This window comes from Desmodus rotundus, chromosome 6 (assembly GCF_022682495.2).
Source record: "Desmodus rotundus isolate HL8 chromosome 6, HLdesRot8A.1, whole genome shotgun sequence".
NCBI classification, from domain to species: domain Eukaryota; kingdom Metazoa; phylum Chordata; class Mammalia; order Chiroptera; family Phyllostomidae; genus Desmodus; species Desmodus rotundus.
Window position 1 is genome coordinate 35,113,723 of NC_071392.1, and position 12,342 is coordinate 35,126,064.

At 35.4% G+C, this 12,342-nt stretch overlaps 1 protein-coding gene across 8 annotated transcripts in view; it reads right to left on the bottom strand.

Annotated features, from left to right (window-relative positions):
* The window catches only part of RUNDC3B (RUN domain containing 3B), a 122,937-nt gene that overhangs the window by 107,800 nt on the left and 2,795 nt on the right, over positions 1-12,342 (bottom strand). For all 8 annotated transcript variants that reach the window (XM_053927011.2, XM_053927008.2, XM_053927010.2 and 5 more), the window contains exon 2: positions 1,613-1,728. In XM_053927011.2, the coding sequence (XP_053782986.1) occupies positions 1,613-1,728 (116 nt within the window). The remainder of the gene's footprint in view (positions 1-1,612; positions 1,729-12,342) is intronic.

A 12,342-nucleotide genomic window follows, 5' to 3' on the forward strand; every position in this document is an offset into this window, starting at 1 on the left:
CATTCTATGACCCCATGTGTGTCTCTCCAATGAACTCTCCTGTGAGGCTGAGAGTTTCTCCCACTGACACAACCCCCACAGGTTTTTACAACCAGAGGTTTTGAGGCTTTATTTCTCCATGCTGGAACCCTGGGTTGCCTGGTCTGTCTTGCTACCCAGTTGTACCTCCCACTTTATCTGCACAGGAATGTGAGACCACCCAGTCCTCTAGCTGCCACCTTGCCACATGTCCTCTCCACACCAGCTGCCCATCTCTGCCCATCCCACCAGTCTAGACGAATGTTTCTTCTTTAACTCTTGGTTGTCAGACTTCCACATAGTTTGATTTTTTGTCAGTTCTGGTTGTTTCTTGTTTTTAAATTTGTTGCTGTCCTTTTGATTGTGTTAGGAAGCAAAGCATATCTACCTACACCTCCATCTCAGCCAGAAGTTTTGAGAATACTGAATAAGTAAATTTTTTAATGAGTAAAAAAAAATGCCTGTAAAGAAAATTTTAAAGCCCAAAGTGTCTACCAGAAAATTCTGCTAAACTTCCAGTAACAGATAATTCTTATACAAACTCATCAAAAACAAAGAGGAATCACTCCTTAACTCATTTTATTCATAGCCTTAATATCAAAGCCCAACCAAGACAGTATGAAAAAAGAAATTATAAATCATTCTCATTCATGAACAAAATATGTATTCAGTAAATATCCCAACTTCATTATGAAACCATATAGGAAAAGGGAACCACATATGGGAACCATAGTACAAGGGCAAGGAAATAATTATTCTCCAAATGAGGATAATGGTTACGCTGGGGTAAGAGGGAAGATTATGATCACATGAGAGTATCTTAGAGTGGGGGTAAGGGAGAGTGGGAGATTGGGAGTTTAAAATTATTATATGTATCCTGGCTGGTGTGGTTCAGTGGATTGAGTGCTGGCCTGAGAATCAAAGGGCAGCTGGTTTGATTCCCAGTCTAGGGCACATACCTGAGTTGCAGGCCAGGTCCCCAGTAGGGGGCGTGTGAGAGGCAACCATACATTGATGTTTCCCTCCCTCTCTTTCTCCCTCCCTTCCCTTTTCTAAAAATAAGTAAATAAAATCTTTAAAAAATAAAATAAATTTAAAATAAACTAATTGTATTTCTGTATATTATATACATTCCACAACAAAAAAGAACAAAACATTGAAAAGTAATCTTTAGAATAGCAAATTTATGCAAATTATACATTCTATTAACATCTGGAGTTGGCATTGGGGAGCTAATGGACTAAGGACATTATTTAACCCTTTTCTTATAAATTCTTATACTGACTTATTGCACATATGTTCTTTTTCTAATGAAAAAAATATGTAGTGGATCAGAGTTTACTATGATTGCAAATAAGTGTTTCAAAGTATATACTCAGTATTTTCAATCCATCTGGAAATAGGTATAAATTTGAGAATAGAGATTCTTTTCCAGGAACATAGGCCAAAATATCACACATTCTAAAGCCAATTTTACGTTTCTCATGATCTAGCATGGCTGCTACTTAAATCACACCAGATGTACAGTTTCTAAAATTTCAAGCTTATGAAATAAGAGCTGTTGTGAGAATAAATAATACATTAGTGCTATTACCTTTTAGCCGGTGACTTAGAATCTGTTCCAAAATAGCTGCAAAATTGTTAAATTCAGGAGAAGAATCATCAATTGTCTCAAAGCAGGACCGATCAATCAGAGTCTTTACAGAAAACCTATGAGAAAAAGGAGATTATTGTTTTTAGGTAGAACTGACTCATTCACCTAAGCAGGAAAGATGGGAAGAAAGCAATTTAGGGAAATATTACAGAAATACTTTATAAGATTATGTATTTTGAAAACTCCCTTTATTCAAATTCACTCTGTAAATAGAACTTTTACAAAAATTCTAGGCTCTTCACTTATATATTTACTATCTTTTGACTACGCTAAGACTTAGGAATAGCACAGTGTCCTCAACAAAATTAAAATCAGAATTAAAAAGTGTCCTAAATTAACTCAAAACCAATGGAACACAGAGAATGCAGTCCTTAAAGGGAAGTTCATGGCAATACAGGTCTACTTAAGGAAGATAGAAAAATCTCAAATAAACAATTCAACCCTACATGTAAAAACAGAGGAACAACAACAAATAAAGCCCAGGGCAAATAGAAGAAAGGAAATAATCAAGATCAGAGCAGAATTAAATGACATAGAGACTTGAAAAACAATCCAAATAATTAATGAATCCAGGAGCTGGTTCTTTGAAAAGATAAACAAAATTGACAAACCTTTAAGCAGACTCATCAAGAAAAAAAGAGACAGGACTCAAATAAATAAAATCAGAAATGAGAGAGAGGTAGCAACCAATACCACAGAAATACAAAGGATTGTAAGAAATTACTAGGAGCAACTATATGCCAAGAAAATGGACTACCTAGGTGAAATGGACAAATTTATGGAAACATACAATCTCACAAAACTGAATGAAGAAGCAGCAGAAAGCCTGAACAGACCCATAACAACTAGTGAAATTGAAGCAACAATCAAAAAACTCCCACCACACAAAAGCCCTGGAATGGATGTCTTCACAGGAGAATTTTACCAAATATTCAATGAAGATCTAACACCTATCCTTCTCAAACTATTCCAAGAAATTCAAGAAGAAAGAAGACTCTCAAACTCTTTTTATGAGGCCAGTATTATCCTAATTCCAAAACCACGTAAAGACATAAGAAAGAAAGAAAATTAGACCAATATCTATGATGAACATAGATGCTAAAATCCTCAACAAAAGATCAGCAGTCCAGATCCAGCAGTACATTAAACAGATCATACACTATGATCAAATGAGATTTATCCCAGGGACGCAAGGATGATACAATATTCACAAACCAATAAATGGAATACATCACATAAAATGAAAGACCAAAGTCATGTGATCATATCAATAGACACTGAAAAAGAATTTGACAAAATCCAGCACCCATTTATGATAAAAACACTCAGCAAAGTGGGAATAGAGAGAGCATACCTCAACATAATAAAGGCGACATACAAGAAACCCTCTGCCAACATCATACTCAATGAGCAAAAACTAAAACTATTTCCCTTAAGATAAGGAACAAGACATGGGGCCCACTTTCACCATTCTTATTCAACATAGTACGGGAAGTTCAAGCCACAGTGATTAGATAAGAAAAAGAAATAAAAGGCATCTAAATTGGAAAGGCAGAAGTAAAACTGTCAGTATTTGCAGATAACATGACTGTGTACATAGAAAACCCTATAGTCTCCACTCCAAAACTACTCAACCTAGTAAGAGAACGCGGCAAAGTAGCAGGATATGAAGTCAATATTCAGAAATCAATGGCACTTTTGTATACCAACAATGAATTATCACAAAGAGACACTAGAAAAGAATCCCATGTACTATAGCAACAAGAAAAATAAATTACCTAGAAATAAATTTAGCCAAGGATATAAAAGACCGTACTTGGAAATCTACAGAACACTGAAGAAAGAAATTGAGGAAGATACAAATAAATGGAAGTATATACCGTGTTCATGGGTTGGAAGAATTAACATTATTAAAATGTCCATACTACCCAAAGCAACTTATAGATTCAATGTAATTCCCTTTAAAATACCAATGGTATATTTCACAGATCTAGAATGAAGATTCCAAAAATGTATATGGAACTAAAAAAGACCCTGAATAACCTCAGTAATCCTGAGAAAGAAGAATAAAGTTATAGGGATCACAATACCTGATATTAAACAATACTACAAGGCCATGTAATGAAGACAGTATGGTACAGCCCTAAGAAGGGACACATAGATCAATGGAACAGAATAGAGAGCACAGGGAAAAAAAAGTCTTTATGGTCAATTAACATTCAACAAAGGGGGCATGAGCATACAGTGGAATAAAAACAGTCTCTTCAATAAATGGTGTTAGGAGAACTGGACTGATACATGCAAAAAAAAAAAAAAAAGAAAGAAAGAAACTAGACCACCAATTTATACCTTCATCAGAATAAACACAAAAAGGATAAAAGGACTTAAATATAAGTTGTGATACCATAAAAGTCCTAGCAGAAAACATAGGCAGTAAAACTCCAGACATTCCACAGAGCAGTATTTTTGCTGGTATATGTCCTAGGACAAGGGAAATAAAGGAATAAATGACCAAATGGGACTATGTCAGTTTTAAAGTTTTCACATGGCTAAAGAAACCATCACCAAAATGAAAATGGAACTGATTGTATGGGAGAAGACATTTGCCAATGATATACTGGGCAAGGGTTTTATCTCCAAAATATATAAAGAACTCAAATGACTCAATACCAAGAAGACAAACAATTCAATTAAAAAGTGGGTAAAGGGCCTAAATAGACACTTCTGCAAGGAGGACATACAGATGGCCCATAAACATATGAAAAAAATGTTCAACATTACTCATCATTATAAAGATGCAAATTAAAACTACAATGTGACATCACCTGACACCTGTCAGAATGGACATCCTTCACAAATCAACAAGTGGTGGCAAGAATGTGGAGAAAAGGGACCCCAGTGCACTGTTGGTGGGAATGCAGCCACTGTGGAAAACAGTATGGAATTTCCTCAAAAAACTAAAAATGGAACTGCCTTTTGATCCAGTGATTCCATTGCTGGGAATATACCCTAAGAACCCTGAGGCACCAATTCAAAAGAACCTGTGCACCCCTGTTCACAGCAGCACAATTTACAATAGTCAAGTGGTGGAAACAGCTCAAGTGCCCATCAGTAAATGAGTGGATCAAAAAACTGTGGGACATTTACACAATGGAATTCTACGCAGGTGAAAGAAGTTAAGTCCTACCTTTTGCGACAGCATAGATGGAACTGGAGACTATTATGCTAAGTGAAATAAGCCAGGCAGTGAAAGACAAATACTATATGACCACTTAAAACTGGAATCTAATGAACAAAATAAACTAATAAGAAAAATAGAACCACAGACATGAAAACATGGAACAGACTGATAACTGTAGGGCAGGAGTGGGAAGAGGGATCATGGTGGAAGGAAGGGAAAAAGACTAATCAAAGGACATGTATGAATGACTCCTGGACATGGACGACAGAGAGGGGATTGACTGAGATCAAGAGGGGTGAGCTGGGTGGAGGGGGGCAAAAGCAAAAGAGAAAAAAATTGGGGTAACTGTAATAGAATAAACAATAAAAAATGTAAAAAAATTTAAATTAAAAAAATCCAAACCTGATTGGGCCAAAAATAAGAATTACTAACTATAGTTGCTCACAGGAACAACCTACCATTTATGCCTAAAGGCAGTGCAGGACAATAACAATTATGCACATCAATCAATGTGTCAGATTAAAAAAATGACCTAAACTATTAACTCCAAAATTTTCAAAGGCCATAATACTACTTGCAAGAAATTTGAGTGTCAGACCAAAATGCTTTTAAGAGTTTTGGAGCACAAAATTTAATACAGTTGGATATCAGGATTCATGTAGATCAAAGTTTTTATGAGCTATAAATAGGAAACTTTAAAATCTATAAAGTGTGTTATATTCTTCCCTCTTATCAGAATGTCTTCTCTCTTTTTCTAACTGCCAAAAATCAACACATTTTCCAAGACTCAAGTTAAGTGCCATCTCTTCAATGAAGAATTACCCTCCTACATATTCCTAGCTCAAACTAGAATTTTGTTTATATCTCCCATCAGAGACAATAAAATTTGTCTTATTGCTGCTACTTGTGTTATCTTTATCTTATGAAAATATAAATTCTTTCTGGGCAAAAACATATCTTCTGTATGTTTATATCTCCCTCAGCACATAGATTAATGGCTTGAATGGTGGACCCAGTTGTATTTACTGATTTATTTGGAAGCCCTATTTTGAAAGAAAGTGAAGGAAACATTTACATGCCAACACAAAAAAAGTTTATGATTTTTAACATATATACACTTGTGTAACCACCAACGAAATCAAGATACAGAACAGTTCTGTCACCCCATGCTATCCCTTTATAGTCATACCCTATAATAAGTGATAGACTACTGCATGAGTAAAAACAGTCAAGGGAACAAAGTGAAAGGAATAACTATAAGAGTTGTTAAATAATTATAATATAAACTATAAGGGAGATAAAGGAATACAAACTGTTTCTTAGGTTTTAGGTTTACGGGTGATGCCACTTATCAAGACATAAAATATAGGAGACAAGTACAAAGGGTATTAAAGAGATTTATTTACATGCATATCTATTAGAAATTATATATATTAGAAATTAAAATGAGAAAAATTGTATTGTTTTTCCTTTTTTTATTGTTGCTCAGTTACAGCTGTCCCTATTCCACCCCCCCAATTTCTCTCCCCTGCCCTGTCCAACCCTCACTCCCAAAGACAATCCCCTCCCCATTGTCCTTGTCCATGGGTCCCTTGTACATGTTCCCCTCCTTTCCCCCATTATCCTGTTCCCCTCTCCCCTCTGGTCCCTGTCTGTTTGTTCTTTATTTCCATGTCTCTGGTTATATTTTGCTCATTTGTTTTGTTGATTATATTCCACTTACAGGTGAGATCATATGGTATTTGTCTTTACAACCTGGCTTATTTCACTTAGCATAATACTCTCCAGTTTCAACCACACTGTCATGAAGGGTAAGAGCTCCTTCTTTCTCTCTACTGCGTAATATTCCATTGTGTAAATGTACCACAGTTTTTTGATCCACTCATTTACTGATGGGCACTTAGGCTGTTTCTGGCACTTGGCTATTGTAAATAACTCTGTTAAGAACATTGGGGCGCACTGGTTCTTTTGAATTGGTGATTTAGGATTCTTAGGGTATATTCCCAGCAGTGGAATCAGTGGGTCATGAGGCAGTTCCATTTTTAGTTTTTTGAGGAAATTCCATACTGTTTTCCACACTGGCTGCACCAGTCTGCATTCCCACCAACAGTGTACTAGGGTTCCCCTTTCTCCTCATCCTTGCCAGCATTTGTTATTTGTTGATTTGTTTATGATGGCCATTCTGACCAGTATGAAGTGGTATCTCATTGTGGTTATAATTTGCAACTCTGATGGCTAGTGATGCTGAGCATCCTTTCATATGCCTATTGGCCCTCTGGATGTCCTCCTTGGAGAAGTGTCTGTTCAGGTCCTTTGTCCATTTTTTAATTGAATTGTTTGTCTTCCTGGTGTAGAGTCATGTGAGTTCTTTATATATTTTGAAGATGAAACACTTGTCCAAGTTATCACTGGCAAATGTGTTTTCCCATATGTTTGGTTCCCTTTCATTTTGCTGATGTCTTCTTTAGTCATGCAGAAGCTTTTTAATTTGATGTAGTCCCATTTGTTTATTCTTTCCTTTATATCCCTTGCTCTAGGGGGACATATCAGTGAAAACGTTGCTGCATGGAATTTAAACTGAGAAAAAAAATTAAATTCAGGCAGCTCTCAATTTGCACAGAAGGGCAAGACCATAAAAATAACTATGCAAGATGAAACCATGGAGAGTGTTCTTAATAATTAGTGGAAATAATTATAATTGTTTTGTGACCTTGACCAATTTTTGTCAAAACCTTAACAATACTCTCATTGCCAGTTACAATGGAAAAAATGAAAAAAAAAAAGCAAAACATTTATTTAGTACACTGTAATTTAAAACATTAGAAACTTTGAAAAAGTTTCTTTGTAAAAAACTTATCAAGTGTGTGAACACTATGCTGCACACCTGAAACAAATACAAAATTAAATATGAAAAATGTAGTCTGCAGTGCTTGCCTTATTCTCATTGTATAACCAAATATGGAATGAGCATATTTTCTACGCCTTGGCAAACTGTCCTATTCCCTTCTACATTTAAATCAGTTTCCAACAGTTTGTCCACTGCACTGTCAAGGTTGTGAAAATCTCTGAGAGGACCTATAATGTTAAGTGCATGGCCAACGTTCCTTCATTTGGGATATCTTCCCCCTCTTGTCACAACCACTGTACTCATTTCGTCAGCTGTTTGCCTTCAGTACGTTCCTCTGGCTGCATCCCAAGTCTCTCAAACAGAAGCAGTGTCAACATTCCCACAATCAACTGTTTCGTCAACAACTCTTTGTGTCTGATTCAAATTTTACTTCTAGCATTATCATTTTCCATCTCTTTGCCATATTTTCATCTCTGTTGGCCAATTCACTCTCAATAATTCATTTCTATAAAACCCAACATGTGGGTTTATCACCAAAAGACAAGGCAACACAGTACAGGCTTTGATTTCTATGCATGAACCAATAACAAGTGCATAGCAACCAATCTTAGACAGACTTTGAAAGAAGTGATGTAGTTGGTCACTGATCATGACCCGTATTTGTTATTTACATAGTGATCCACGGACTAGAGAGCTAGAAGCAAAATTTAATTTTACACAATACTCACAGTTAACATACAACACTACTCTAACTGGATCACATTATTGGTAGGCTGGTATTATTTAATTCTGATAACTGAAATTAATGCATATTTGAACTGTGCAAAGTGAGGACTGATTTATTACAAACAAAATAAACCAATTACATATTAGCATAGATAATATATTTTAATGAAAACTGTATTTTCTAAAATAACAGAAAATTGGCAAGAATAGCACTGTTTTACATCTTTGTAAATATCTTTAATGTTATATTTAATAGAAGATACTTAAATTCTCATATTTGCTTCTGCACTCAGTCTATTCCAATATTATAGGCCATTTAAGTCTCTGAAAAACTCCAACATATACTTGGTAAAGAATGGGAACCAAAAAACAATCATTGTCTTAGGATTGCTTTAAAAAATAATTTTGACCTTTCAGACCTCTGAAAAGGTCTAGGTCTAAGAGCCTACTTTGAAAACCACTATCCTAAAGCATTCTTTGTCATGAAATCACTTTCATTTATACCAATAAAATTATAGTAATTATATATCCCTAAGAAAATTAAGAAAATAGTTACCCAAACAATTTTCAGTCTTCTTTGGTTCTGATGAATAACCTTGACTGAGAAAGGCTGAGACAGTACCATGTAGTTAAACATTAGCCTATCTACAACAACAACTGGAGTTCAATGAAGGAAGCTATTACATAAAAGAGAAAAAAGAACATCCAGGAAGTAACACTTAATAAGTGAACTTTTAATAAGAATAAATAAGTATAATAAGTATAATGTTCTTATTCAGTTAGAGTATAAATTGGAAAGTGTTCCTACAATGAATAAACAAAAACCCCAGTCTTCATCTCCATGCCCACCTTGCCAGGCAGAATGGAATAGGAAGGCTGGCTCTGCAATCACATTCAAGGTAGGAGTAACCTGCTTAAGAAAATTATAGCATCTAAAATATTAACACGCATTGGTGAAAGAAACTGAAAATTACATTTAAAAAGATAAAAACTTTCAAAGTACTTATTTCATCAAAAGAGCTAGGTTAGAATTCAACCACCTGTAACAGCCTGATAAGATTTTAGGCACTGCTATCCTTCAGGAATAATACAAAATTACCTAACAAATAATCTACTTTGTAAAATGTAATGGGAAAAAGAAGCCATGGGGTGCAACATATATTTTTGCAGCATCCAGAGCCATGTACATATCAATTAGTAGTCAAAAAATAAATAGGAGTCTTCTATTACGTTATCATTAGTTTATATTCCTATAGAAGACAATATCTGCATGAGAAAAAACAATGATGTTGAGTCTCCGAGCACTGAATTACTTTTAACTCAACATCTCCCTAAAAACTAAAATAAAAGCAAAGTCCAAATATCACAAAGCACACCATTACACACAATTTCTGTTATTTCCAAGCATAAAGACATTTTAAATTATTTATTTATTTATTTTTAGAGAGAGAGGAAGGGAGGGAGATAGAGGAAGAGAAACATCAATGTGGGAGAGACAGAAAATTATGACTTTATGTGAGGAGTTTCTCTTAAAGTATTAATTGAAGAATTTAACAAATTTTATTTTTAAATCTGTTTATGCACACATATTTAAGCATATACATTTAATACTTTCCTCATAAAACAATGTTAAGCCATAGAAAGAGAATTTAGATTTTAATTCTTTGTCAACAGAACTAAAATCAAAGGAGTATGTAAGTTATTCAATAACCTCTGAAGCTTAAAAATGACAGAAAAAAATGAATAATAGCTGATTTTCTATGGATGAAGAATGGAGGTTTTAAAAAATGCCTGAAGGGACTTAACAATTTAATTTTTTCAAAGCTCTAAGTGGTAGAGAATATGCAGGGGAAATACTATTTGGTGTATAGAACCAAAGTCAGTCTATGAATATTTTAGAATTGAGCGTGGAATACTTAGAGGCCTCAAATGACCTATTTTCTCTCCACCACAATCTGAAAAATATGATAAAACTGTATTTATTTGCTGAGATAACTATCACCCAAGTGTTTTTTGTCTATGGTATATAAATTTTCACTGAAAAAAACCCTCATGAAATAATTACATACACAATCACAATGAACCAAAATTCAATTAAATTCAATTCCATCCAATTCCTGAGTATCCTAGCTAACCAAACCACCTAATTCCAAAGTTTAAAGTATAGCAGTATTGTTCTTTTGGGTTTTTTTTCACCTTCCTATATACCAGCAATGAACAAGAGGAATTTTAAATGAAGAAACATGTGCTATTTACATTAGCATGCCCCAAAATGAAATATTCTGGGTATAGCTCACTTAATGGGGGTATGGTAGAGGCTGGGCCTCTGGACAACAGGTTCCACCACCTTCATGCCAGTCCCCAGCTTGTGCCCCCCATCCCAGGGCCCACCTGCCCATTGTGGCCAAACCACCAGACTCTGCCTGACTCTTGTTCCTGCCTTGGAGGTCCTCCTGACCATGGTATCCCAAGCAGCACCTGGGGGTGCCAAGCTGTAGCCACTGCTCAGGTGGTTCTAAGAATGTTACCTTCACTAGCCACAGCAATCAGACAAGAAAAAGGAATAAAAGGCATCCAAATTGACAATAAAGTAAAACTCATTATTTGCAGATGACAGGATACTATATAGACAGAAAGATTCCGCCAAAATACTATCAGAACTGTCAACCAATGGTTATTGGAACCAATTCAACACCAACAGGAACCCCCAGTTTGGGGTGCAGTGAAGAAGCAAACTTTATTCAATGCAAACAGCTCAACTGTGACACCACAGGTCTGTGAGAACTGCACGGCTGCAGAACAGCTGTGTGAGGAGGGCCTGGGGCAAAGAAGCCTGGAGTGAGGCCTCTTGCCAGCTATGCAGTTCTGCTCTAGTCGTGTCTGCTACGGAAAACAGTGTTTCAGCTCCAGCCCCAGGACAGGAAACACAGTCTTCAGCCCTTGGTAGAAAAGGAAAGTGAGTTCTAGCAATATTGTTCTTATATAAGATGTTTTTAAACCTAAAGAACTGTGTGATTGTATAATAAAATGTAAAACCTAAATTGAGAATATACCTAAATTGTTTAAGGAGTAAGGAAAAGCACTACTGTATATGTATTAACAGACACACTAGAATGATAGCGTGTAGGGGTACGTTTTATTTTTGTAAACTGTCCAGTCTTTCCAGAACACCATTAGAAAATGACAAAGTGAAATGTTTTTTGTTTACAGACAAAAATGCACATGCCTCATCTACCATTAAACACGTGTCTACCATTACCTTGCTCATATTTAGAGAAATTCAAAACCAAATATGAACACATTTTGCTTGAAGACTATTTATTATGAGTTTTAGGACTGTCATTGAAGGTTAGCAATGATCTAGTCCAAGGTAATTTTACAGATGAAAAAATGGAAAATGGGAAGGTTTTATGGCTTATTAAAGGACATACAATTATTTAAAGAAAAGTAAACTTAGAACTCAATTATATTTCCACTAAATCAACTTCCCAATTTAAATATCAAACCCTCACCCTGGCTGATGTGGCTCAGTGGATTGAGCACCAGCATGCAAACCAGAAGGTCACTGGTTCAATGCTTAGTCAGGGCACATGCATGGATTGTGGGCCTGGACCCCATTTGGGAGCATGTGAAAGGCAATGATCAATGTTTCTCTCCCTGTCTTTCTCCCTCCCTCCCCTTCTCAATAAAAATAAATAAATAAAATCTTTTAAAAAGAGAAAAACTTTAAAAAGTAAAAAATAAGTATCAAACCTTCTGATTTGATATGTAAAAATTTAAAAATGAACTCATTAAGAGAGAGATGGATGAGATACTCAGGATTTAGTAACTCTAAAAGGGAGAGAAAAGCAACAGAAATGAAAAAAATATTGATTATGTAGTTCATTTTGCTGAATTTGAGGTGGGGCTACTTAA